Source organism: Anolis sagrei, chromosome 5 (assembly GCF_037176765.1).
Source record: "Anolis sagrei isolate rAnoSag1 chromosome 5, rAnoSag1.mat, whole genome shotgun sequence".
Classification (NCBI taxonomy): domain Eukaryota; kingdom Metazoa; phylum Chordata; class Lepidosauria; order Squamata; family Dactyloidae; genus Anolis; species Anolis sagrei.
In genome coordinates, this window is record NC_090025.1 from 83,003,854 (window position 1) to 83,031,478 (window position 27,625).

Sequence of the window (27,625 nt, forward strand, 5' to 3'; positions counted from 1 at the left end):
GCCGGGGGGCCACCACAGAAAAGGCTCTGTCTCTGGTCCCCGCCAGACGCGATTGCGAAAGTGGCGGGACCGAGAGCAGGGCCCCACCAGAAGATCTTAATTGATGGTTCATAGGGGAGAATACATTAATTGATGGTTCATAGGGGAGAATACATTCGGACAGGGAAACGGGGCCACGCAAAAGTGGAAAAACTGAATTAGAAAAACTATTCTTTTTTACTACAGGGAACATCTTACTGGAAATTTCTAGGTCCTTCATTTCAACACCATGATCCACTTCCTGTGGAGCACATGTTTCAAACTCAAGACCTGTGGGCTGAATGTAGCCTGCAACATCATTTTATATGGCCGGCGACCTGGTTCAGAGCCTGTAGCTATTATTTTTGTTGTTATTATTCTTATTATCACAGGTTTCCACTACTTTGTTGTTATTTTGGCCTACCTTTGTGACCGCATCTCCTACCATAAATCTGCACAATCTCTTTGATCCTCTGGAGAGGCCCTCCTTTCAACCCTAAATCCATCACAAGTACGACTTGTGGGAACGAGGGAGAGAGCCTTCTCCGCTGTGGCCCCTCAGCTTTGGAATTCACTACCTAATGAGATTAGGCAAGCCCCTACCCTGGGAGCTTTTAAGAAAGATCTAAAAACTTGGCTCTTCCGATGTGTCTTTGGCTCTTCCGATGTGTCTATTTCCCCCAAACTCCATCTGTATTCATATTTGGGCATATTGAGTATCCGTACCAAATTTGGTCTAGATTCTCCATGTTTGAGTTCACAGTGCTCTCTGGATGTAGGTGAACTACAACTCCAGAACTCAAGGCCAGTGCCCACCAAACCCTTCTAGTGTTTTCTGTTGGTCATAGGAGTCCTGTGTGCCAAGTTTGGTTCATTTCCATCGTTGGTGGGGTTCAGAATGCGCTTTCATTGTAGGTGAACTATAAATCCCAGCAACTACAATTCCCAAGTGACAAAATCAATTTTTTTAGTGATGGTCACTTCTTGGGTTAGCAGGTGGCCAAATTTTGTGTCAATTCATCCAGTGGTTTTTGAGTTCTGTTAATCCCACAAACGAACATTACATTTTTATTTATATAGACTATCTGTCCCCTGCCACGTGTTGCTGTGGCCCAGTCTGTGTATATGTGTATTGTGTGTGTATATATGTGTGTATATATTTGTGTATATGTGCATATATGTGGTTTTGTGCATGTTTTGTAATGTAATTTTTTATTTTTGGCTTTTTAAGTCTCTTCTGCAGTGTTTTTCAGTGTTTTTATGAGTGATGGTCACTTGTTGGCCTGATAGGTGGCACAGTTTGGTGGTATGGAAAATTAAGTAATGAGAAAGTCTGCTTAATAATAATAACAACAATAATAACAGTATTAGTAATAATCAAATTACTGGGGAAATTTGCTGGGGAAAGTGGAAGGCAAAAGGAAGAGGGGCTGACCAAGGGCAAGATGGATGGATGACATCCTTGAAGTGACTGGACTGACCTTGAAGGAGCTGTGGGTGGTGACGGCCGACAGGGAGCTCTGGCGTGGGCTGGTCCATGAGGTCACGAAGAGTCGGAGACGACTGAACGAATGAACAACAACAATAATCAAATACTAGAGTAGGAAGAGACCTCCAAGGGCCATCCAGTCCTGCCCCACAATCAAAGCACTCCTCACAAATGGACATTCACCCTCTGCTTAATAATAATAATAATAATAATAATAATAATAATAATAATAATAATAGAATTCTATGGTAGGAAGGGACCTCCAAGGGCCATCCAGTACAGCCCTATCTGCTATAAAGGACAAACACAAACAAAGCACTCCTGATGGATGGCCATTCACCCTCTGATTAAGAAGAAGTAGAGGAGGAGGAGGAGACATCTGGGAGTTCCTTGGATTTATAGTTTACCTTCAGTCAAACAGCAGTCAGAACTCAGCTGCAGGGGGGGGCTTCGTTCTCCCTCCTCACCTGCTCACACGCTGCCTTTTTGCGCCATTTCCGGCGCTGTGCGTGCCCTGCAGCCTGCGGGGAAGGTGGAGGGCGGACCTCCCTAGCTCAAGAACCAGTGGAGCAGCCCCAAGATCTCTTTCTAACATTGCTGGGCCTTGAGCAAGAGGGAAGTGGAGGAGGGGAAGGAGGAGAATGCATCCCAAGCCTCTCTGTCAGCAACTGTGCTTGGGCAAGGTGGGCCTGGCCTCAGCCAGGCACAGTCGCTTTGGCAGCCATCACTGCGAACCAGCAGCACAGCGGCGGAGACAGAGAGGCCTCCCTCTACTCCCTCTCTCTGGCTCAAGATGGGCTGGGGCTGTTTGGTCAGGTCTTGAGCGAGGCACGAGGTGCAGGAAGAGACCTCTCTGCCTCTGCCGCTTAGGCTGGTGCTTGAGATTAGGGATTTTTAATTCACCTTCTATCAATGAGCATGCTGAACTCCACCACTGACAGAATTGAACCGAAGGTTTTTTTGAGTGAAGGACATAGATTGCTTTGAATGGTGTCTTGTGTCCAAATTTGGTGTCAATTCGCCCACCGATTTTTGAGTTCCGTTAATCCCACAAACGAACATTACATTTTCATTTATATAGATGAGCTTTTGTGGATATGTATCCACTTCTTCAGATGTAGTACCAAGTAGGCCTTGAAAGAGTGCTTGACATCCTGGAAGCATCCCCTGAGAAGCCTTTCTTTCACTTCCTCCCCGAATGTACCTGTGAGATGGGCAGAATGCAGAGAAGAGCCTCATCGGAAGACTTTAAAACTCAGGGCCCTTCCACACAGCCCTATATCCCAGAATATTAAGGCAAAAAATCCCACAATATTTGCTTTGAACTGGAATGTATGGTAGTGTGGACTCGTATAACTCAGTTCAAAGCAGATATTGTGAGATAGAAGGGTGTGTGGAAGGGTCCTCACCATAATATTGACCTCTGATCAACATTTCTCTTAACTTCAGAATAGTATTTCGAAAAGGCTATTTTTCTGCTGATATTCTGAAACGGAAGATAATCTTATAGAATGGGGTATAGTGATTATGGGAAGACCATGCATGTGTTTTTATAGGCAGCGTTTTAGATGATCTCTTTTTTCACACTTTCAACATTTGAGCTGATAATATGAAGAAGAATTAATGGTGGCCACAGTTAACTGTATAGACTTTATTCTGGCTGGATACAGTGTTGCTATGGTGACTGGTTGGAGTGGGAAACACTCCCAGAATAAATAATTGAAAGCATGGCATATGTATACTGAATATTTTAGAAATTTTCCTTGAAAGAGAGACTATAGATATAACCATAAAAGAGCTTCTCATTACATATTGGTATGGTGGGCTTCTTTATTTACTCACTACGGTATTTCTTTAAAAAAATACTTCTATTTTTAAGAATATTTTTTGAATCCCCTGGAAACATCTTTAACATGGAATTAAGTATCTTTTCCTCCTCGGTTTCAGTCAGTTCCAGCAAATCAGAAATTCAGATCCCCCCCCCCCCAAATATTTTAGGCAAACCAAATAGGAAAGCATGTTTAACACTGGAAACACTCCTTTACAATACGTGTTAACTTGGCAGAAAGTTCTTTGTATTGATTATTAAATCAGCCTGAAATTTGGGTGCTTGGTCCGTAGTTTGGGGTCCTCCTGGACTCAATGCTGTCGCTTGATGCTCAGGTGCCAGCGGTGGCCAGGAGGGCCTTTGCCCAACTTAAATTTGTGGCCATCTGCGACCATACCTTGTGAAGTCTGACTTGGCCAGGGTGGTCCACACCTTGGTTACATCCAAACTGGACTATTGCAATGCGCTCTATGTGGGGCTGCCCTTGAAGATGGCTGGAAGTTTCAACTGGTACAACGGGTGGCAGCCAAGCTCCTTACTGGAGCAAACTATAGGGAGCATACAAGACCCCTATTAAAACAGCTTCATTGGCTGCTGATAAGTTGCCAAGCCAAATTCAAGGTGCAGGTCATGACCTATAAAGCCCTAAACGGTTCAGGCCCTGCCTATCTCCACAATCGCATCTCCTTCTATGAACTGGCACGAACTCTTAAGTTCTTCCGGGGAGGCCCTCCTCTTGTTCTCACCTTTGTCACAAGCACAGTTGGTGGGGACAAGAGAGAGAGAGAGGGTCTTCTCGGTGATGGCGCCCCGCCTCTGGAACGCCCTTCCAAGGGAAATAAGACAAGCCCTATCCCTCTCCTCCTTTTGTAAGAGCTTGAAGACCTGGTGGTTTCAACAAGCCTTTGAAAATGACCAGTTCTAACTCAGTCTTACGGCCTTATTCTTCCTACCAATTACCCAGATCACTTCCTCTAATCAGCCCCGGAAGGAAAAGCCACAGACTCGTACCTAATATTATTGTTGCCTGCCATAGCAGCTTAATTCCCTGGTCCCCTAGAATTTTTGGGCTTGCACAAATCTTGGCCCGGCCTTTTCCATCTTTAAATTGCCTTGAACAGGAAGGATTACTTTTAATTATGTGTGTTATGGCAACAATTTTTATGCTTATATTGTTTTGTTAATCTTATGGTTATGTTGTTTTATTCTGTATCTTTTGTGATATTACCTGGGAACCGCTATGAGTCCCCTCAGGGAGATAGAGCGGTATATAAATAAAGTTTTTTTATTATTATTATTATTATTGACACAATAATACAAAAGCACAGTATGTCACAGCTAAGGAGATCTATATGCTGGATTTCATATCACAAAATCACAAGGCAAACACTTCCCAAGCGTCTAGGAGTGTGTGATGTATTTTCGAATGATGTGCGCAGATCAAACTAAGGTGGCCTTTTGCAGTTGACAGATTGTGATTTTGTCGATGTTTATTGTTTCCAAATGCCGGCTGAGATCTTTTGGCATGGCACCCGGTGCGCCAATGACCACTGGGACCACCTGTACTGGTTTATGCCAGAGCCTTTGCAGTTCGATTTTGAGGTCTTGATAGCGGCTGAGTTTTTCCTGTTGTTTTTCCTCAGTGCGACTGTCACCTGGAATGGCGACATCAATAATCCAGACTGTTTTTCTTTTCCACAATCGTGATGTCTGGTGTATTTGTCAGTCTGGATTCAAGAGTCCCACAGTATTTTTGCATGTTCATTTTCCACGACCTTTGCGGGTTTATGATCCCACCAATTCTTTGCTGCTGGCAGGTGGTACTTGTGACATAAGTTCTAGTGAATTATCTGGGCCGCAGAGTTGTGTTTTTGTTTGTAGTCCGTCTGTGCAATTTTCTTGCAACAGCTGAGGAGATGGTCCATGGTTTCATCAGCTTCCTGGCACAGTCTGCATTTTGGGTCATCCGCTGATTTTTCAATCCTGGCCTTATTTGCATTGGTTCTGATGGCTTACTCCTGGGCTGCAAGGATCAGGCCTTCTGTCTCCTTCTTTAGGGTTCCATTCATGAGCCATAACCAGGTTTTCTCCTTATCAACTTTGGAACTGCCCATGTAAGGCTTTGTTGTGCCAGCTGTCAGCTCTGGTTTGGAGTGCAGTTTTCTTGTACTGACTTTTTGTCTGCTGTGCTTTGAGAAGTTTGCGATTATTGACTTCAATTAAAGCAGGTTCTTGGCTTTCCTTAACATATTCAATTATTATTATTATTATTATTATTATTATTATTATTGATTTGAAAAAGGAAGGAATCCCAGGGTATTCAGGACTAATTGTCTGTTTTTTCTAGCTACTGTTTTTCTGCCCCCTCTCAGCATTAGTTATACTCTGTCTTTCCCTCAAAACTGGGACTTAGGTGGCTTCTAAGTTAAAACAAAGACAACATAGTTAAAACTATATAGGATATCAGCATTAAATTAGAATGGCCAAATGCAAATTTATGGTTGATTTTTTTTACCTTTTTCCTTGTTTTTCTATTCAGTTGGTAGAGTCAGAAAAGCGAATCTCACATATAAAAGCATCCCATCCTTATCCTAGGGTTGAATTTGGATTTAGTCATGTGCAACTCGTTCAGTGGAAGAGGACTTCCATGGTGCTCCCTTCACCTGTCCCCAAAACACTTCCTGGAGAGTTGGGGACCCTTGGTGAATAGTCAGGGGAAAGAGAAGAAGGCACAATCTTCGGAAATCAAGCAGAATGAATGTCCATATTTCACCTTCAAGGATTCCCCCTCACCACAGCCTTACCTTCACCACATTCAGAAGGGTTCCTCCAACCCATTCTGTGAAATTTTTAGGCGTCTGTCCACCGGACCTTCTGTTTTCTCTCTCCATTTTGGTTTTGATCCAGAGTGCATCTACAGTGCATTTAAATAAATTAAAATTTTGATTTGCATGAAAGGATGATTCTGTATATAACTCTTTTCCCCTAGTGGTACAGGCATTGTTCTCAACAAAGTACATTAACGGGCAAAATGTCTGTAGTGCTTATTATATAATATAGAAAAATGGTTATGAAATTATAGGGAATATTTGTCACTAGGCAACCATAGATGAAGCAACGATCTCAACTGCCTTTGTTTGTTTTAAACTTATTTTGTAGATTACACTTTGTAGTCTGCAACGTTCTAAACCAAAATGGAGAGAGAAGACAGAAGATCTGGTGAATAGTGAGATGTTTACAGGGAGAGGATACATTTCAAAGCTCTACTTTGTCTGTATTGAGCTGGAATTTTAAGATGCGTCAACACTGGCTGGTCTTGGACCAAGAGAACTACCTGTTCAGAAAGGAAGAAAGATCTGCATGGTTGTTGTTGAATGTCTTAAAAGCCCAGGAGAACCCCAAAATGCACTACCTGTCTGTAAATATGTATTGAATTTATCTCATTTAACACTGGTAATATTGTTGTTAGAACTGTGGGGCATGTTGTATCTTGAAGACGTGTGTGGAAGATCTGTGTGATTGCCCCTGCCTCTATATGCCTGTTAAGGGCTGAAAAATGCGGTATAGAAATAAAGCAAATAAATAAATAAATAAATAATAATAAAGCCTGGAACCCCAGGTTTCGGCGGTGACCAGGGGAGCATTAAAACTCGTGCGCCAACTGCGACCGTACCTTGGGAAGCCTGACTTGGCCACGGTAGTCCACGCTCTGGTTACATCCCGTCTTGACTACTGCAACGCTCTCTACGTGGGGTTGCCTTTGAAGACGGCTCGGAAGCTCCAACTAGTCCAACGGGCGGCAGCCATGATACTAACGGGAGCGGAGCACAGGGAGCACACAACTCCTCTGCTGCACCAGCTCCACTGGCTGCCGATCTGCTACCGGGCCCAATTCAAGGTGCTGGCGCTGGCCTTTAAAGCCCTAAACGGTTCTGGCCCAACTTATCTATCCGAACGTATCTCGGCCTATCAGCCCACCAGGACCCTAAGATCTTCGGGGGAGGCTCTGCTCTCTATCCCGCCTACCTCACAGGTGCGGCTTGCGGGAACGAGAGACGGCCTTTTCTGTGGTGGCCCCTCGGCTTTGGAACGCCCTCCCCATAGAGGTAAGATCAGCCCCTTCGCTGATGGTGTTTCGGAAAAGATTGAAGATATGGATGTTCAAACAAGCATTCGGTTAATCTGGTGCAAGGAATTTGATGACTAAGGATTGGTAATCATGGACGATGAAATTGGACTGCGATTTGAGTTAAGAGATGCACTGGATTATATTGGTGGCCCAATATTATGTATTGTATGTTGTTTTTATGCATTTTAAACTGTATTATTGTGATGGTTGCAAAGTTGTAAACCGCGTTGAGTCGCCAATTTAGGCTGAGAAACGGCGGTATACAAGCGCAGTAATAAATAAATAAATAAATAAATATATTTATTTATTTACGCTATTTATTTACGCTATATCAGCCCGAAGGCAACTCAGGCCGGCGTACAGAGTCGGCACAATTCGATGCCATATATAAAATACATACATTGATAAAAAGCAAAAAATAATAATAAAAAGAAACGTTACAGTACATTTAAAATAATAAAAACAATAAACAATAAAAAATTTAAAAACTATGTCCTCTCGTTCAAATCCTCATCCGTTCCACCGTCTTGGCCGTTCCTGGGTCATTTTCCAATTCAAGTTTGTCTGTTTATGCTGAGGTTCCGAATGCTTGCTCAAAGAGCCAAGTTTTCACTCTTTTTCGATAGGTCTGGAAGGAGGGGGCTGATCTAATATCCTAGGCAGGGAGTTCCACAGCCAAGGGGCCGCCACAGAGAAGGCCCTGTCTCTTGTCCCCATCAAACGTGCTTGCGAAGCAGGCGGGATCGGGAGCAGGGCCTCCTCCAATGATCTCAAGTTCCTGGTGGGTTCGTAGGAAGAGATGCATTCAGAACCGTTTATGGCTTTATAGTTGCTGTCGTTTCTCTTTTCCCACTCCCTCTTCCACATCCCTTCTTCTTGTTGTTGTTCATTTGTTCAGTCATTTCCAACTCTTCGTGACCCCATGGACCAGCCCATGCCAGAGCTCCCTGTCTGCCGTCACCATCCCCAGCTCCTTCAAGATCAATCCAGTCACTTCAAGGATGCCATCCCGCGACTCTGGAACTCCCTCCCTAAGGACATCAGGCAGGCCCCAACACTGGCAGTCTTTAGAAGGAGCTTGAAAACGTGGTTGTTCCAGTGTGCCTTCCCAGAATAAGGAATCCTAAGCAATATGTCCTTAATGCACTTTATGAGAGATTTAGAATTGTCTGCACATCTTCCTATCCCAAAACACTCCTCCTATCTCCCTTGAACTCCCCAGTTTTTAACTTTAAATGTTCACATTTGGCCCTGCCTTATGTTTTTAAAATGTGTCGTGTTATTATTGTATTGTTTTTTGCTTTTATAAGTTATTCATTGTTTTGTTGTGGTTGATTTGTGATGTTGCGGGGCTTGGCCTCTTGTAAGCCACACCGAGTCCTACGGGAGATGGTAGCGGGGTATAAGAACAATAAATAAATAAATAAATCCATCCATCTTGCCCTTGATCTGCCCCTCTTCCTTTTTCCTTCCATTTTCCACAGCATTATTGTCTTCTCTAACCCTTTCTTCTCATGATGTGGCCAAAGTACTTCATCTTTGCCTCTACTATCCTTCCCTCCTCTCCTTTAGCCTTATTTATATTTCATCAAAGAGCTATTTACAAATATAAGTAGCATGGCAGTCCCCTCCCTGAGTTTAAATAAGGGAAGGAGAGGAAGGAGCAGATTAGTTGGTTCAGGCTCTCGTTCTTAGAATAACCAGCTGGATGGAAATAATCCAGATCTTGGACCTGATACTTAGATATCGTGCCAGGGTGTTTAAGCCTGAGCTATCAAAAGTCCCACCCAGGGTTAGGTGCTGTTTATTGGGGGAAAGGCTAGAAAAAATCCTATTTAAAAGGAGGACATTGTTTACATACTACAGTTGCCTACTCTTGGTGCTCAGAACCCTTATCAAGCCATGAAATGAACTGTGTAATGTGATCAAGTATTCTAAGTCCCTAAAATATGTGCAGGGTTTCCACCGCTTTGAGTCCCCTCAGGGGTGAGAAAGGCGGTATGTAAATACTGTAAATGAATAAATAAATAAATACTTAAAACTGTATAATAATGTTAGCTGCCTTGAGTACCCTATGGGAGAAAGGTGGGGTATAAATAAAGTAAATACTACTATTACTACTACTATTACTATACTACTACTACTACTACTACTAATAATAATAATAATAATATAGTGAGGATAAATAAATAAATAAATAAAGCAAATACTACTACTTCTACTACTACTGAGAATAATAATAATAATAATAATAATAATAATAATAATAATAATAATAATATTGTGAGCATATTCTGAATCTATGTTTCCGATCCAGGCTGCCTGTGACTTGCTTCGGAGAATAATACGCATCCTGTATCTCAGCAAGAGACTTCAAGGGCAGCTGCAGGGAGGAAGCAGAGAGATAACAAAAGCTGCTCAGAGCCTCAATGAGCTTGGTGAGTCTACTTGGCATTTCTTGGTCATTTTAGCAGCATGATATTTATTCATTTGAAATGGTTTCCTTTCTTTACAAAAGTACTTTTGATGCCGGACATGTAATGCCTCATTTGTCGCAAGGGTAATGGACAACATGGAAGACACTTCTCCTTTTTTGATGTATTTCGTATATTTATTTTATTTATTATTTATTTCTCGTGTCAGGGCAGCCAGTCAGTTATATTACATTTCTAACAGAACAAAGCAAACAGACAGAGAAAATACAAAATGTGTGAATTTGGTAGTTGATTAAATGTCATTTGACCAGTATCTGGCCACCTGGAGTGCTTCTGGTGTTGCTGCAAGAAGGTCCTCCATTGTGCATGTGGCAGGGCTCAGGTTGCATTGCAGCAGGTGGTCAGTGGTTTGCTCCTCTCCGCACTCGCATGTCGAGGATTCCACTTTGTAACCCCATTTCTGAAGGTTGGCTCTGCATCTCGTGGTACCAGAGCGCAGCCTGTTCAGCGCCCAGTCCTCTGTGTGCCCAGGGGGGAGTTTCTCATTTGGTATCAGCCATTGGTTGAGGTTCTGGGTTTGAGCCTGCCACTTTTGGACTCTCGCTTGCTGAGGTGTTCCAGCGAGTGTCTCTGTAGATCTTAGAAAACTATGTCTGGATTTAAGTCGTTGACGTGCTGGCTGAAACCCAAACAGGGGATGAGCTGGAGATGTCTCTGCCTTGGTCCTTTCACTATTGGCTGCCACTTCCCGGCGGATGTCAGGTGGTGCGATACCGGCCAGACAGCATAATTTCTCCAGTGGTGCAGGGCACAGACACCCCGTGACAATGCAGTATGTCTCACTAAGAGCCACATCCACTGTTTTAGTGTGGTGAAATGTGTTCCACACTGGGCATGGATACTCAGCAGCAGAGTAGCACAGCGCAAGGGCAGATGTCTTCACTGTATCTGGTTGTGATCCCCAAGTTGTGCCAGTCAGCTTTCGTATGATATTTTTTCTAGCACCCACTTTTTGCTTGATGTTCAGGCAGTGCTTCTTGTAGGTAAGAGCACGGTCCAGAGTGATTCCCAGGTATTTGGGTGCGCTGCAATGCTCCAGTGGGATTCCTTCCCAGGTGATCTTCAGAGCTCGGGATGCTTCTCTGTTCTTGAGATGAAAGGCACATGTCTGTGTTTTAGATGGGTTGGGGATCAGCTGGTTTTCCCTGTAATAGGCAGTAAGAGCACCTAGAGCTTCGGAAAGCTTCTGTTCTACCATCTCAAAGCTCCCTGCTTGAGCAGTAATGGCACGATCATCAGCACAGATTATTTCGTATAAATCAAAACACATGTGGCGATGACTTTCTTAGCTTTCCAGAGGTACAAACGGAATTTTGGTTTTCAGAAAAGATATCATTCAGTTAGTTTTTATGTAAGAGATTTTTGGCTGAAGTCAATGTTACTGCTTTTTATGCTCAAAAAGATTTGAATTAGGTTGTGGCTGAAGTCTCAAGTGGCCTCTGTATATGCAGCTAAAGTGTTCCTGTTTGTGGACTGATTTTTTCGAGGGGGTGGGGGCATTGTACCAAATTGCCCTTACTTTAATGCAGAGTGCCCCGTTCTCATTTATGGGATACAAGGGACCAGGTGCGAGGAGGGGTTTTAAGTCCTGCTGCAATTGCGAAAATCATCTTAGGGCTCTTTAATTCTCACTTCACATTTTGAGTTCAGTCAATAGGATCAACTTCTTTGTGGGTTCATCCAAAGATGGTTCTGCATGTGTTGCAAAGTCTACCTCATTTCTTGCATGCTCTGTACATCCTCCTAAACATTCTGGAGGATCTCCCCATCTTTAAGGATATTTTTAGGTTGTGCAAAACGCATAAGTGTGGAGGAGTGGACTGGAAAACACCACAGCATGAATGACACTTACCTCATACCTGGAAGCAACTTTTTAATGGTGAAGAAATAATGTTTTTTTCCTAAAATGATCCTGGCTGATGTTTGTATTGAACAGGAAAATGATTGCCTTACTGGGTTAGGGGAAGGTCTACCAAATCCAGGAGTATGTCTCCTGCAGTGGCGAAATGCTTTTGGATACCCCACAGCAGGGGTCCTCAAACTTTTTAAACAGAGGGCCAGGTCACAGTCCCTCAAACTGTTGGAGAGCCGGATTATAATTTGAACCATGAATGAATTCCTATGCACACTGCACATATCTTATTTGTAGTGCAAAAAACACTTAAAACAATAGAATAATTAAAATGAAAAACAATTTTAACAAATATAAACTTATTATTATTTTATCTCGATAAAATAGTGAAGAGTAGAGACATCACACTGGCAACCAAGATCCGCATAGTTAAAGCAATGGTATTCCCCATAGTCACCTATGGATGTGACTGCATTGACCTTGAAGGAGCTGGGGGTGACAGGGAGCTGGGGCCAACAGGGAGCTCTGGCGTGGGCTGGTCCGTGAGGTCATGAAGAGCCGGAAACGACTGAAAGAATGAACAAAAACAAAAAAAGTATTATTATTTCAATGGGAGGTGTGGACCTGCTTTTGGCCGATGAGATAGGATTGTTGTTGTTCTTGTGTGCTTTCAAGTCATTTCAGACTTAGTTTGACCCTGAGTGAGTTCCGGGTAAATGACTTTGAAGGGCCGTATCCGGCCCTCGGGACTTAGTTTGAGGACCCTTGATCCACAGGGTAGACTTGGTGGTTATTATTCCCCGTTTGTCCTTAGGATCTAATTCTGCCTCTGAACATGGAAGTTCAGTGTTGTTGTTGTTCATTCGTTCAGTCGTTTCTGACTCTTCGTGACTTCATGGACCAGCCCACGGCAGAGTTCCCTGTCGGCCGTCACCACCCCCAGCTCCTTCAGGGTCAGTCCAGTCATTTCAAGGATGCCATCCATCCATCTTGCCCTTGGTCGGCCCCTCTTCCTTTTGCCTTCCACTTTCCCCAGCATAATTGTCTTCTCTAGGCTTTGCTGTCTCCTCATGATGTGGCCAAAGTACTTCAACTTTGTCTCTAGTATCCTTCCCCCCAATGAGCAGCCGGGCTTTATTTCCTGGAGGATGGACTAGTTGGATCTTCTCGCAGTCCAAGGCACTCTCAGAACTTTCCTCCAACACCACAGCTCAAAAGCATCTATCTTCCTTCGCTCAGCCTTCCCTAAGGTCCAGCTCTCACATCCGTAGGTTACTACAGGGAATACCATGGCTTTGACTAGGCGGATCTTTGGAAGTTTTGCCTTTTCCTTGAATCATTGCAAATCTTTAGCTCCCCGTGACTAAAAAGAGGCTGCACTATCACTTTGGCATCAATGCCTTATAGTTTTCCTTACCCAAATGCTGATTTGTGGCCATGTGACAGGAACCCTATGTGCACAGATCTTCTTGAGCAGGGCTCCAGAATATATGGGGAGTCTCTATGCCTAGGCGTATCTGAGGCAGATGTTCATGTGCAAGAGAAAGGTCTTGAAGATGGGCATAGTGCTGAGGTTCGGTAGCATGCAGTTTTGTTCCACTTTTATCCAGAAATGAGCAACTATATGTGCTAGCACCGTAATAAAAGGGCATTTTCTTTGCCCACATGTTTTTTCATGGCATATACTGCCGTAATTTTGAATGAAAATTGGCCAAAAATACAATAAAAAAGTAACCAGAAATCAAAATCCAACTTCTAAGAGGAGCTTTGGGCCACATTTGGTCCAATTTTTGCCAGTTTAATTTTGGGAGTTGGGAAGTATTTGAAGGCTTCAAGTGATGTTGTGCAACTTTTTGCCATCATCCACCCTTTCATATAAAAGGTGTTGAGGACTTTGTCTAGCTTTAACCTGGGATGGGGAGGGAGGCAGAGGGGCACAAAATGGTTTTTAATGATCCATAGCCTTCTTTCTGGATGTTTGCACTATTGAAAATGATTAAATTCTCTTGTATGGGATCAAAACCACTCCATTACTAAACATTTCATTGTAAGTTTTGGTTTTTCACTTTAGGTGAGGATGTCCTACTGTGTATCACCATAGAATTGTACAGGGCGAGGCAGCATAACTTCCTTTTTTAAAATGCGCAGCATTCAGTCAGTTGAAGACGCCGCGGAGCGCTAGTGGTCTCGTTCGAGAGGCAGGAGGATAAAGTTTGGTCCTGACACAGTTCAGTCAGCATCATGTGTTGGAACAGTGAGGAGCGTGCTTTTGCCGTTGAGGCCTACTTTTCAAGCGGATTTGGAGTGGCTGGCCCACTCTCCAGATTTGGCCCCTTGTGATTTTTTCCTATGGGTTTTTTTGAAATCCCGTGTTTATGTGAACCGTCCAAGGACCCTACAAGATTTGAAGACCAACATCCAGGAAGAAATTGCCAACATAACGCCTGCTATGCTGGCAAGAGTCATGACAAACACCAGAAATCGGTTTACTCAGTATATGGAGAATGGGGGACGTCACCTACCTAATTTGATCTTCAAAACTACGTGAAACAAAACTTTAGGTATGCGCTTACATAATAAAAAAATAATTTAAAAATCTGATTCATACAATGGGTTTTATTAGGTTTTGAAAAAAGGGAGTTATGCTGCCTCACCCTCTATAATACTGTCCCATTCAAATACAATATATCCTTCTCAATTTGGAGGTTTTACATTCATAAAGCCACAATGATATAAAATATAAACAAAAACAAGATACTCATTTTTTCTGTACAACAAAATGTTCATTATAGTTGTGTTAAATTGTAAGAAATAACAGTAGCATACCATATTATTAATTCAACATTGTAAGAAAAATTAAGCTTATGTTACTAGCTGTTCAATGAACTGAAACTTCAGTGATGCCTTTAATGTGCAATGATTATCACATGAATAATATTTGCTGGCTTAGCTGGCATATTCTTTGTGTAGCTGACATTTGGATATGATTGGTATAATGACCTAAAGGGGTTTACTGTCAATTAATGAATTTGATGTGGATACAACTGTTAGGTTTAAGCCTATAGAAAGGCATTTAATAAGAAGCTATGTTGTTTGCATTTGTCTGTGAAACTGACAGACCCAAACTGACCATTTTTCTGACCATTCTGGCAATGTTAGTACGAAAATGATTCCAAGGTTCTTGAAGCAATGTAGAGGCTTATACCATGCAATCTTTTTAATAGGAAGTCTTGAAATCTGTTATTTATGGTGATATATTGTGTGAGACTATATGTGTTAGCACCGTTATAAAAAATCCTAAGATTTATTGATAGAAAAAAGTATTTCCACCTTGATAAATATTGCTTATGCTGAATTCCAAATCAGCATATGGATTTGTGTCCTTGTACTTTAGCAGTTTCCTTTTGGAAATTATTTTATTGCCAGGAATTATGTTGGTTGTGTCTGCATGTTGTTTTATCCTAATTTCTGCTTAAACACCCACCCACACTTCCGTCAGATTCTCTCTGTTTGTGTGCATGTTTGTTTTAATTTGCTGAGCTTGTTGTGTTCCATATTGTTGGTTTTAAGTGGAAAGTCAATCAGTTTCGGTGGCATTTCCTTTGTATGTCATTTTTTAAGCTACCTATTGGTCTATGCTTTAGCTGTGAGTAGTTTTGGGCCACTACTGAATTACACGCTGGCTTTCCAAGTGCCTTTTTGTTACTCTGCAGGGATCTCAGATAAAGGAGTTCTTGAAAAACCTTTCAAGTTGAAGTTCAAAGTTGGAGCCAAAGTGTTTTAGTCCAACATGCTTATTACATGACTAACATCTAAATCGGCTTTATAGCCTCCAAGTGACTTTAAAAATAACAAAGATTTAGGGATGAGGAGCAAGCCAGTAAGACTGTGCTTCCTTCTTTTCTGGCATGTAGTTGTTGCCATCCAAGGATAAAATGAGCCACAAGACGTTCCAAAACTTGGTTTCAGAGCCCTACTTATTTATTTCTCGTGTCAGGGCAGCCAGTCAAATATATTACATTTCTAACAAAACAAAGCAAACAAACAGAGAAAATACAAAATGTTTGAGTTTGGTAGTTGATTAAATGTCCTTTGACCAGTATCTGGCCACTTGGAGTGCTTCTGGTGTTGCTGCAAGAAGGTCCTCCATTGTGCATGTGGCAGGGCTCAGGTTGCATTGCAGCAGGTGGTCAGTAGTTTGCTCCTCTCCGCACTTGCATGTCGGGGATTCCACTTTGTAGCCCCATTTCTGAAGGTTGGCTCTGCATCTCATGGTGCCAGAACACAGTCTGTTCAGTGCCTTCCAAGTCGCCCAGTCCTCTGTGTGCCCAGGGGGGAGTCTCCCATTTGGTATCAGCCATTGGTTGAGGGTCTGGGTTTGAGCCTGCCAGTTTTGGACTCTCGCTTGCTGAGGTGTTCCAGCGAGTGTCTCTGTAGATCTTAGAAAACTATGTCTAGATTTAAGTCGTTGACGTGCTGGCAGATACCCAAACAGGGGATGAGCTGGAGATGTCTCTGCCTTGGCCCTTTCACTATTGGCTGCCACTTCCCGGCGGATGTCAGGTGGTGCGATACCAGCTAGACAGTGTAATTTCTCCAGTGGTGTAGGGCGCAGACATCCCGTGATAATGCGGCATGTCTCATTAAGAGCCACATCCACTGTTTTAGTGTGGTTAGATGTGTTCCACACTGGGCATGCATACTCAGCAGTGGAGTAACACAGCGCAAGGGCAGATGTCTTCACTGTATCTGGTTGTGATCCCCAGGTTGTGCCAGTCAGCTTTTGTATGATATTGTTTCTGGCACCCACTTTTTGCTTGATGTTCAGGCAATGCTTCTTGCAAGAGCATGCAAGAGCCCTACTAATATCCAAGTTCTAGCAGTGAGCCTTAGTTTTGAAGATTTTAAATTGAAATTGATTTGGAGGCCTTCTGTTCAGAAAGTGCTGTTGCTTTTCCTTCTTTTTTTAGTTTTTTGTTAATTAAAGGCCTATAGACCAAGAGCCATCTAAATAATAAGCCACAGGTTATTATATATACTTGTGTGTAAGTTAAAAAAATGCTGAAAATCACTGAAAAACTGAGTGCCACTCCAGACAAATCTTCCTCATTACTGCTTGTGTTTCTTTGCTCACTGCTTCTGCTGGATCCCTGTGTTGTTGTTAGTGGTTTTTTGCCTGCTTTCTCTGGTCTTCCACCACCAGCCTGCTTGCTGTCCAGAAAAGGTTGGGAGAAGGAGGCAAGTGGGCCACCTGTGGACAAGCAAGGGCCCTTTCACACTACACCATTCTAACCCTATGATTTCACATTATTTGCTATGGTTACATCCTCTAAAATCCAAGGATCTGTAGTTTAGTGACGCACCAGAACTCTTTGGTTGAGAATTCTAAGTGACCTTCCCTAAACCGCAACTTCCAGGTTTCCAGAACTACAGTGGTTAAAATGGAGCAAGAGTGCTATAATTTTGTAGTATGAATGTACCCCAGGAAGAACCTGGTATATATTCCGTATCATTGATTACCGTACCTCGTGAAGTCGGATCTGGCCGTGGTGGTCCACACCTTAGTCACCTCCAGATTGAATTGTTGCAATGCACTCTATGTGGGGCTGCCTTTGAAGATGGCCCGGAAATTTCAACTGGCCCAACAGGCGGCAGCCTGATTGCTAACTGGAGTGAATTACAGGGAGCAGTCAACCCCCCTGTTTAAGGAGCTCCACTGGCTGCCATTCATTTTCTGGTCCCAATTCAAGGTGCAGGTTCTTACTTACAAAGTCCTGAACGGTTTGGGACCCGCCTTCCTGCATGACAACATTTCCGTTTACGAACCTATGCGATCTCTTTGATCGTCTGGAGAGGCCCTTCTCTCGCTTCCACCCCCTTCGAAGATGCGACTGGTGGGGACGAAGTAGAGGGCTTTTTCTTTGGTGGCCCCTCGACTCTGGAACTTGCTCCCTAAGGAAATTAGGCAAGCCCACACACTGGCAGTCTTTAGGAGGAGCTTAAAAACTTGGTTGTTTCAATGTACCTTCCCTGATTGAAAGACCAATAATTCCCTGATCTGACCAATTCTCTGCAAAATGTCCTCTGAAGCACTTTACTCTACCTGTTGGGGAAATCAACCCTACCTCATCCTCTAAAACCTCTATTTAGACTCATTTTATTGCTGTCACACCCAGTGTTTTAAATTTTTATAATCTATGACAATAGGCCCCCTGCCCACAGTGTTGGATCCTTGTGTTTCTTAATATGTCGTGTTTTGTTGCTGATATGTTATTTATAATGGTTTTGTATTGTATTTTTATTTTTTGGTTTAATATTGTTGTTGTGTTGGTTTATACTAATGTATTGTATTGTTGGGCTTGGCCTCATGTAAGCTGCCCCGAGTCCCCTGGGGGAGATGGTGGCAGGGTATAAATAAAGATTATTATTATTATTATTATTATTATTATTATTATTATTGATTAGTGCATGTCAGTCATACTGATGCAAATAAAGAAATAATCTATATATATATATATATATATATATATATATATATATATATATATAAATGCTCTGTGCATAATGAGTTCCTTAAAAACAAAAGTACTAATGAACGAAATCACACCAAATTTGGCAACAAAATGTCTCACTACACAAGGAGTAACCATCACTCAAAAAAGTATGATTTTGTCATTTGGGAGTTGTAGTTGCTGGGATTTATAGTTCACTTAATCAAGGAGCATTCTGAACTCCACCAATGATGGAATTTAACCAAACTTGACACACAGGACTCCCCTGATCAACAGAAAACACTAGAAGGGTTTGGTGGGCATTGACCCTGGGTTTTGGAGTTGTAGTTCACTTACATCTAGAAAGCACTGTGGACTCAAACAATGATGGATCTGGACCAAACTTGGCATGAATACTCAATATGCCCAAATATAAACACAGATAGAGCTTGGGAGTTATTTGGGAGTTGTAGTTCCTGGGATTTATAGTTCACCTACAATCAAAGAACATTCTGAACCCTACCAACGTTGGAATTTAACCAAACTTGGCGCACAGTTCTCCCATGACCAACAGAAAATACTGGAAGGGTTTGGTGGGCAGTGTCCTTTGGTTTTGGAGTTGTAGTTCACCTACATCCAGAGATCACTGTGGACTCAAAACAATTATGGATCTGGACCAAACTCTACATGAATACTCAATATGCCCAAATGTGAACACTGGTGGAGTTTGGGGGAAATAGAATCTTGACATTTGGGAGAGGTAGTTGCTGGGATTTATAGTTCACTTACAATCACAGAGCATTCTGAACCCCACCAACGATAGAATTGGGCCAAACCTCCCACACAGAACCCCCCTGTGGGCCACAGCAACGCGTGGCTTTGGACGGCTAGTAAAGAAATAAAAATGTACAAAAAGGAACCCAAGATTTGCAAAGGAGAATTAAAGAGAAAGCTTGTTAAAGGTTTTACAGTTTAATAAGAAAAAAGGTGTCTTATTTTCAATCATAAACACACATAAGCACATTTGGTATCTTCCATGTTTTAAACATAGTTGTGTGCTAGTGTCTTTCAAGCCTGAGCATAACTTGTTTCTTTCAAGGTAGTCTGCTTAACAGCTAGTCTTCCACTATATACAGGGTGTTGTTGTTCTTGTTTATTTGTTCAGTTGCTTCCGACTCTTCTCGATTTCATGGACCAGCCCACACCAGAGCTCCTTGTCGGCTGTGGCCACCCCAGTTGCTTCAAAGTCAAGCCAGTCACTTCAAGGATACCATCCATCCATCTTGTCCTTGGTCGGCCCTTATTCCTTTTTCCTTCCATTACCCCCAGCATCATTGTCTTCTCTAAGCTTTCCTGTCTTTTCATGATGTGGCCAAAGTACTTCATCTTTGCCTCTAATATCCTTCCCTCCAGAGAAGTTGGGTTTTATTTCCTGGAATATGGACTGGTTGGATCTTCTCGCGGTCCAAGGCACTCTCAGAATTTTCCTCTAGCACCACACTTCCTGTCACGTTGCCAGGGCTCTGCCTTATTTAGGTAGAGATGAACCAAACAAAAACCCAGTTTGTATAAACAGTTTAATTAAAACAGCACTTACTTGCTGGCTGTTGTAAGAGTCCAAAACAAAGATAGCACTCAGAATAAACAAAAACTGATAGCAAAATCTACACCGTAGTCAAAGGGTCCAGTCCAGTGGTCAAATGCCAAGAATTCAATGAGGAACGTCCAGGGACCAGGAGTCTATACTGTAGTCAAAAGCCAGTCCAAAAATTCAAGGTTCCAGGATTCCAAAGGTTCAGGAAACAGGTCAGGACACTGAAAATCCACAAACCTGGGAGAAAACCAGCAGCATCTACAACCAAGATAAAACAAATACTTTTCTCCCAAAGATCAGTTCCAGGGATCCTTATATCCAGAAACACCCAGCTACAACCCATCTCTTGCATACCTCCACCCTTAATTGCTTTCACTCATGAACTCTTACTTACAGATTACTAAACCCTTTAGAGTTAATACACATTAACCCTTCCATCACCAACCACCATAAACTGCAAAGCATAATACATGACACTTCCTTATGGTCCAGCTCTCACATCCATAGGTTACTATGGGGAATACCATTGTTTTAACTATGTGGATCTTCATTGCCAGTGTGATGTTTCTACTTTTCACTATTTTATCGAGATTGGTCATTGCTCTCCTCCCAATAAGTAAACGTCTTCTGATTTCCTGACTACAGTCTGCATCTGCACTATCTGTTGCATTCCAGGCCTGGGAACACCTGTGTCTGGCACTATCTGGGTATATACAGGGTATACTGTGCTATAAATAGCATATACACTGTGGCCGTTGTGAGTATTGTTAGTTATCCTATTTTAAAGTCATCAATACTATTACAATATTTCCTGGATTAAGACCGGGGATTTCATGCCTTAATCTTGACATTACTTCCTGTTCTATGCAGCAGTTTTTAAAAGCGTTTATAATGAAGTTAGGTGGATATGGTTCTTTGGCTGCAAGCCCTATGTGGCTTGCCACAAGCCCTTGTCTGCTTCTTAATTTTGTACACTAAATGATCTTATTGACTTTCTCTGGCTAGGCTCCAAGGAGCTACTTTAGAGGTACCCAAAGGCTTGGCCATATGCCATGAGACTTTTGAGTTCTTTATATTATTATTACTGTTGGAGAAGAACGTCATGATGTTACATCACAGTCTGCTTTGGAAAGGCTGTTAAGTTTAAAAAAATCCAACAATTTTCCATATGGATTGGGTGAGTCACTTTTGCAGAAAGAGAATCCTAAAGATCCTGTGACTGTGAAATTGACCTCTGTTTCGAGCTTGTTCTTTCCAAAATGCTCAACAGCTTCAAAAGCAGCCCCAAATATGATAACAATCTATTGTTGAAGGCTTTCATGGCCGGAATCACTGGGTTGTTGTAGGTTTTCTCGGGCTAAATGGCCATATTCTAAAGGCATTTTCTCCTGACGTTTTGCCTGCATCTATGGCAAGCATCCTCAGAGGTAGTGAGGTCTGTTGGAACTAGGAAAAAGGGTTTATATATCTGTGGAATGACCAGGGTGGGACAAAGGACTCTTGTCTTCTGGAGCTAGGTGTGAATGTTTCAACTGATCACCTTGCCTGGCAGTGCCTGGAGCAATCTTTTGTTGAGAGGTAATTAGATGTCCTTGTTTGTTTCCTGTCTGTTGTTGTGCTGTTCTAATTTTAGAGGGTTTTTTTAATACTGGTAGCCAGATTTTGGTTGTACTGGTCCTAATCAAGGTGAAAGAAGAAAGCGCAAAAGCCGGGTTGCAGCTAAACGTCAAAAAAACCAAGATTATGGCAACAAGAATGATTGACAACTGGAAAATAGAGGGAGAAACCGTGGAAGCCGTGACAGACTTTGTATTTCTAGGTGCAAAGATTACTGCAGATGCAGACTGTAGCCAGGAAATCAGAAGACGCTTACTTCTTGGGAGGAGAGCAATGTCCAGTCTCGATAAAATAGTGAAGAGTAGAGACATCAGACTGGCAACAAAGATCCGCCTAGTCAAAGCCATGGTCATCCCTGTAGTCACCTACGGATGTGAGAGCTGGACCTTAGGGAAGGCTGAGCGAAGGAAGATCAATGCTTTTGAGCTGTGGTGTTGGAGGAAAGTGCTGAGAGTGCCTTGGACTGCGAGAAGATCCAACCAGTCCATACTTCAAGAAATAAAGCCCGACTGCTCACTGGAGGGAAGGATACTAGAGACAAAGTTGAAGTACTTTGGCCACATCATGAGGATACAGGAAAGCCTAGAGAAGACGATTATGCTGGGGAAAGTGGAAGGCAAAAGGAAGAGGGGCCGACCAAGGGCAAGATGGATGGATGGCATCCTTGAAGTGACTGGACTGACCTTGAGGGAGCTGGGGGTGGTAACAGCTGACAGGGAGCTCTGGCATGGGCTGGTCCATGAGGTCACGAAGAGTCGGAGACGACTGAACGAATGAACAACAACAAGCCAGATTTTGTTCATTTTCATGGTTTCCTCCTTTCTATTGAAATTGTCCACATGCTTGTGGATTTCAATGGCTTCTCTGTGTAGTCTGACATGTTGGTTGTTGGAGTGGTCCAGCATTTCTGTGTTCTCAAATAATATGCTGTGTCCAGGTTGGTTCAACAGGTGCTCTGCTATGGCTGACTTCTCTGGTTGAAGTAGTCTGCAGTGCCTTTCATGTTCCTTTATTCGTGTTTGGGCGATGCTGCATTTGGTGGTCCCTATGTAGACTTGTCCACATCTGCATGGTATACGGTAGACTCCCGCAGAAGCGAGATGATTCCTCTCTTCCTTTGCTGAACTTAGCATTTGTTGGATTTTCTTGGTGGGTCTGTAGATAGTTTGTATGTTGTGTTTCCTCATCAGCTTCCCTATGCGGTCAGTGGTTCCCTTGATGTATGGCAAGAACACTTTTCCTCTGGGTGGATCTTCATCTTTACTTTTGTGGCTTGTTCTTGGTTTTGCAGCTCTTCTGATGTCTGAGGTGGAGTATCCATTGGCCTGTAGAGCCCAGTTGAGGTGGTTCAGTTCATCTTGAAGGAGGTGGGGTTCGCAGATATCAATCAACCATAATGTTGGAGCGTGGGAAACAGAATGCTTTAATTGGTGTCTATTAAATAGCAAGTTATTTACTTAAGGGTTAGTTCAGGCAACATAGCGCTCAAGTAAGCTAGGCCTGAATTCTCTAGTTCTTGTTTCAACTCAAGCCTTCGTTTTGGATTTAAGTATTCAGAAGTCACTACATTCCTGTTTTTGGGGTTCTTGTTCGAGTTTTACTAAATATACTTTTTGCTTGCGGACTTAAGCTGTTCTTGTGACTTTGAACTATTCCTGGTTATATTATCTTTGAATCTGTATGAGACATTTAGATTCCTGTTGGATTATCACCTACTGCTAAACCTTTTTGGATTATACGTCTTCTTTCTTTATAGGTTTTTCCTATACTTTTAATGTGTTTTTACAATAAACTGTTTGCTTATATTCTGGACTCTTGTGTGGTGCTGTGGTCATAGGTCTGGAATGCAACAGATATTGCCAGAGTAACATACTCATTCATTTCCAATGAAAAAAAAAATCTTGAAGACTTGACATACCAGCTGCCCATATAACTCTAAAATTTAGCCTATGTGTCTTTTATAAACGTCATTATATATATATGAATCTACTCAAAATGTAATCTATATAAATAAATATGTAATGTTCATTTGTGGGATTAACAGAACTCAAAAACCACTGGACGAATAGACACCAAATTTGGACACAAGACACCTAACAACCCAATGTATGTCTTTCACTCAAAAAATTCATTTGGGAGTTGTAGTTGCTGGGATTTACAGTTCACCTACAATCAAAGAACTTTCTGAAACCCACCAACGATAGAATTGAACCAAACTTGGCACACAGTTCTCCCATGACCAACAGAAAATACTGGAAGGGTTTGGTGGGCAGTGTCCTTTAGTTTTGGAGTTGTAGTTCACCTACATCCAAAGATGACTGTGGACTCAATGATGGATCTGGACCAAACTCTACAAGAATACTCAATATGCCCAAATGTGAACACTGCTGGAGTTTGGGGGGAAATATAATCTTGACATCTGGGAGTTGTAGTTGCTGGGATTTATAGTTCACCTACAGGCAAAGAGCATTCTTAACCCCACCAACGATAGAATTGGGCCAAACCTCCCACACAGAACCCTCATGTGGGCCACAGCAATACGTGGCAGGGGATGGCTAGTTCTTTATAAAATCTGAAGAGAAGGTTTCATAGTGTACATTGTGTGGATTTATTTGGTATCTATTTACTTTTCCTTGAAAAGTAGTTTTACCTCTACTAAACAACTATTATCTGCTCGATAATTATTCAAATTTTTGCAAAAATAAGTAAGGTTTGTTTTTGTCAGAATTACCCTTTATCTTTCAACTCCAATGACAAAACATTTTTAACCTCAACGTTTTGTCATTGGAGTATACGTCGTTCCCCACCCCCCCTTTGTGGGAAAGTTTGATTCCAAACTCCCGTTTTAATGAGCCCTCCTCCGCAAATAACCTGCTTCTCCTTTATCTCACCTGAGTTTTTAATCAGTTTTTAATTAGTGTTTCTTTTAAGCATTACATGTAGCATGCCCATTGTCACCATGATTGTGTTTATTGTAATTTTATATCATTATGCATTCATATGTTTTATGTTATTATGATGTTGTTGTTTATTGTTTGCGTTTTCGGTTTTATTCTGCTGTAGTTTGTTGTTTGGACTTGGCCTTACGTAAGCCGCCCCGCGTCCCCATTGGGGAGATGGTGGCGGGGTATAAATAAAGATTATTATTATTATTATTTCATGGTTGCTTCAAATCGATGTTCATTCTTATTTTCTGCTTTCATTGGAGTAGAGTTAATTCCAAATTATTAAGAGTTTTGTCACATTGTGCCAGCTCTACGCAGATGACACACAACTCTACTACTCTTTCCCACCTAATTCCAAGGAAGCCCCTCGGGTGCTGGACGAGTGCCTGGCTGCTGTGGCTGGCTGGATGAGGAAGAACAGGTTGAAGATTAATCCTGACAAGACAGAGGTCCTCCTGGTAGATAGCAAACCAGATCGAGGTATAGGGTGACAACCAGTGCTGGATGGGGTTGCACTCCCCCTGAAGTCACAGGTCCGCAGTTTGGGTGTCCTCCTGGACTCATCACTGACGTTTGAAGCTCAGGCGTCGGTGCTGGCTGGGAGGGCCTTTGCACAATTAAGACTTGTGCGCCAACTGCGACCGTACCTCGTGAAGGCGGATCTGGCCGGGATGGTCCATGCCTTGGTCACCTCTAGATTGGACTACTGTAATGCGCTCTATGTGGGGCTGCCCTTGAAAACGGCCCGGAAATTCCAGTTGGTACAGCGGGCGGCGGCCAGGCTGTTAACTGGTGCTCCTTACAGGGAGAGGTCAACCCTCCTGTTTAAGGAGTTTCATTGGCTGCCATTCATTTTCCGGGCCCAATTCAAGGTGCAGGTGCTTACCTACAAAGCCCATCTATCTTCGTGACCGCATTTCTGTATACGAACCCACGCGATCACTTTGTTCATCTGGAGAGGCCCTGCTCACGATCCCACCTGCTTCACAGGTGCGATTGTTGGGAACGAGGGACAGGGTCTTCTCGGTGGTGGCCCCGCTACTCTGGAACTCCCTCCCTAAGGACATCAGGCAGGCCCCAACATTGGCAGTCTTTAGAAGGAGCTTGAAAATGTGGATGTTCCAGTGTGCCTTCGCAGAATAAGGAATCCTAAGCAATATGTCCTTAATGCACCTTATGAGAGATTTAGAATTGTCTGCACATCTATCTATCCCAAAACACTCCTCCTATCTCCCTTGAACTCTCCAGTTTTAACTTTAAATGTTCACATTTGGCCCTGCCTCATGTTTTTAAAATGTGTCGTGTTATTACTGTATTGTTTTTTGCTTTTATAAGTTATTCATTGTTTCGTTGTGGTTGTTTTGTGTTGTTGTGTGGCTTGGCCTCTTGTAAGCCGCACCGAGTCCTGTGGGAGATGGTAGCGGGGTATAAGAACAATAAATAAATAAATAAATAAATAAAATTTTAAAAATGAAATCTAACAAGCAATTATTCACATAGTTGGAATGTCTCAACTGTAGTGTTTATATTTTTTTATTGTGAAAACTTCTTTGCTTGTCAATTGCTTAAAAATATGTAACGTACTGGATAAATGATATTAGATCTAAATGAAGGAAGTTTCCCAAGTATACATTGTTTTCTCAGCTATATGGGGTGCTAAAGGATGGTTTATGAAACGTTTCACAACGGAGGTAAGATAAGTGCAAGAATATTGCACTTTCATATTCCCTGTTCTCTCTAGGAGAGCTAATGTCCCACTGACAAATGAATCCTCTGTGATTTTTTCTATCACTAATATTGAATTAGCACTGTAAATGGCATTCCAGGCTGGTTTAGGATTTGGTTTTATCTCCAGCCATTCCAAAACAGTGTTTGATCTGTTTCTTTTTCTGTGCTTGACTGCTGAAAAGTCCATTTTCACACTGGAGAGTGTCAAAGGGGTTTGAAAGAAGGGTTGTTATAAATGTTCCCTAAGGTGTGGTTGGCTGTGCTTAACAACACATAGCAGCCGAATGGCTCTGTGGGGAATGTAGAAGGTGGCATTGAGCCACAATGCTCTTGTTGTATTTAAAGAGGGTCTGTATTCAATGATTTTAGTTTGTTGGCAAATGGCATCGATCCTAGAGTGAATCTGCACCATTCCTGTAATTGTCCTAACTAGGAAATAGATTCACAGCAATTGTACGGTGCTACACCAGTGGTTCTCAACCTTACTAATGCCACAACCTCTTTATACGCTTCCTCATGTTATGGTGACCCCCAACCATAAAATTAGTTTCATTGCTACTTCGGAACTGTCATTTTGCTGCTGTTATGAATAGTAATGTAAATATGGTTTTGCATTTTATGTAATTTATTTTTTGATTTTCTGTTGTGTTTTTGTGTATTTATTGTGTTTACTGTATTGACGGGCATGGCCTTATGTATGCCGCCCTGAGTCCCCTTGGGGAGATGGAGGCGGGGTATAAATAAAGTATTATTATTATTATTATTATTATTATTATTATTATTATTTATATCTGATATGCAGGATGTATTTTCATACACTCGACCAAATTTGGCACAAATACCCAATACACCCAAATTTGAACACTGGTGGGATTGGGGGAGGGTATTGATTTTGCCCTGTGGAAGTTGTAGTTGCTGGGATTTAAAGTTCACCTACAATCAAAGAGCATTCTGAACTCCACCAACGATGGAATTGAACCAAACTTGGCACACAGAACTCCCATAACCAACAGAAAATACTGGAAGGGTTTGGTGGGCATTGTCCTTGAGTTTTGGGAGTTTTAGTTCACCTACATCAGTGTTTCTCAACCTGGGGGTCGGGACCCCTGGAGGGGTCGCAAAGGGGTGTAAGAGGGGTAGCCAAAGACCATCAGAAAACACAGCATTTTCTGTTGGTCATGGGGGTTCTGTGTGGGAAGTTTGGTCCAATTCTATCATTGGTGGGTTTCAGAAGGCGTTTTAATTGTAGGTGAACTATACATCCCAGCAGCTACAACTCCCAAATGTCAATTTTCCCCAAACTCCACCAGAGTTCACATTTGGGCATATTGATTTTCATGCCAAGTTTGGTCCAGATCCATCATTGTTTTGAGTCCACAGTGCTCTCTGGATGCAGGTGAACTACAACTTCCAAACCAACCAAACACTTCCAGTATTAT

General features: G+C 42.4%; 1 protein-coding gene across 1 annotated transcript in view; it reads left to right on the forward strand.

Moving 5' to 3' along the window:
• Positions 1 to 27,625, forward strand: part of COG5 (component of oligomeric golgi complex 5) — a 307,163-nt gene that overhangs the window by 24,308 nt on the left and 255,230 nt on the right. Inside the window, exon 6 of the mRNA XM_067468812.1 lies at positions 9,782 to 9,902. Within this exon, the coding sequence (XP_067324913.1) occupies positions 9,782 to 9,902 (121 nt within the window). The remainder of the gene's footprint in view (positions 1 to 9,781; positions 9,903 to 27,625) is intronic.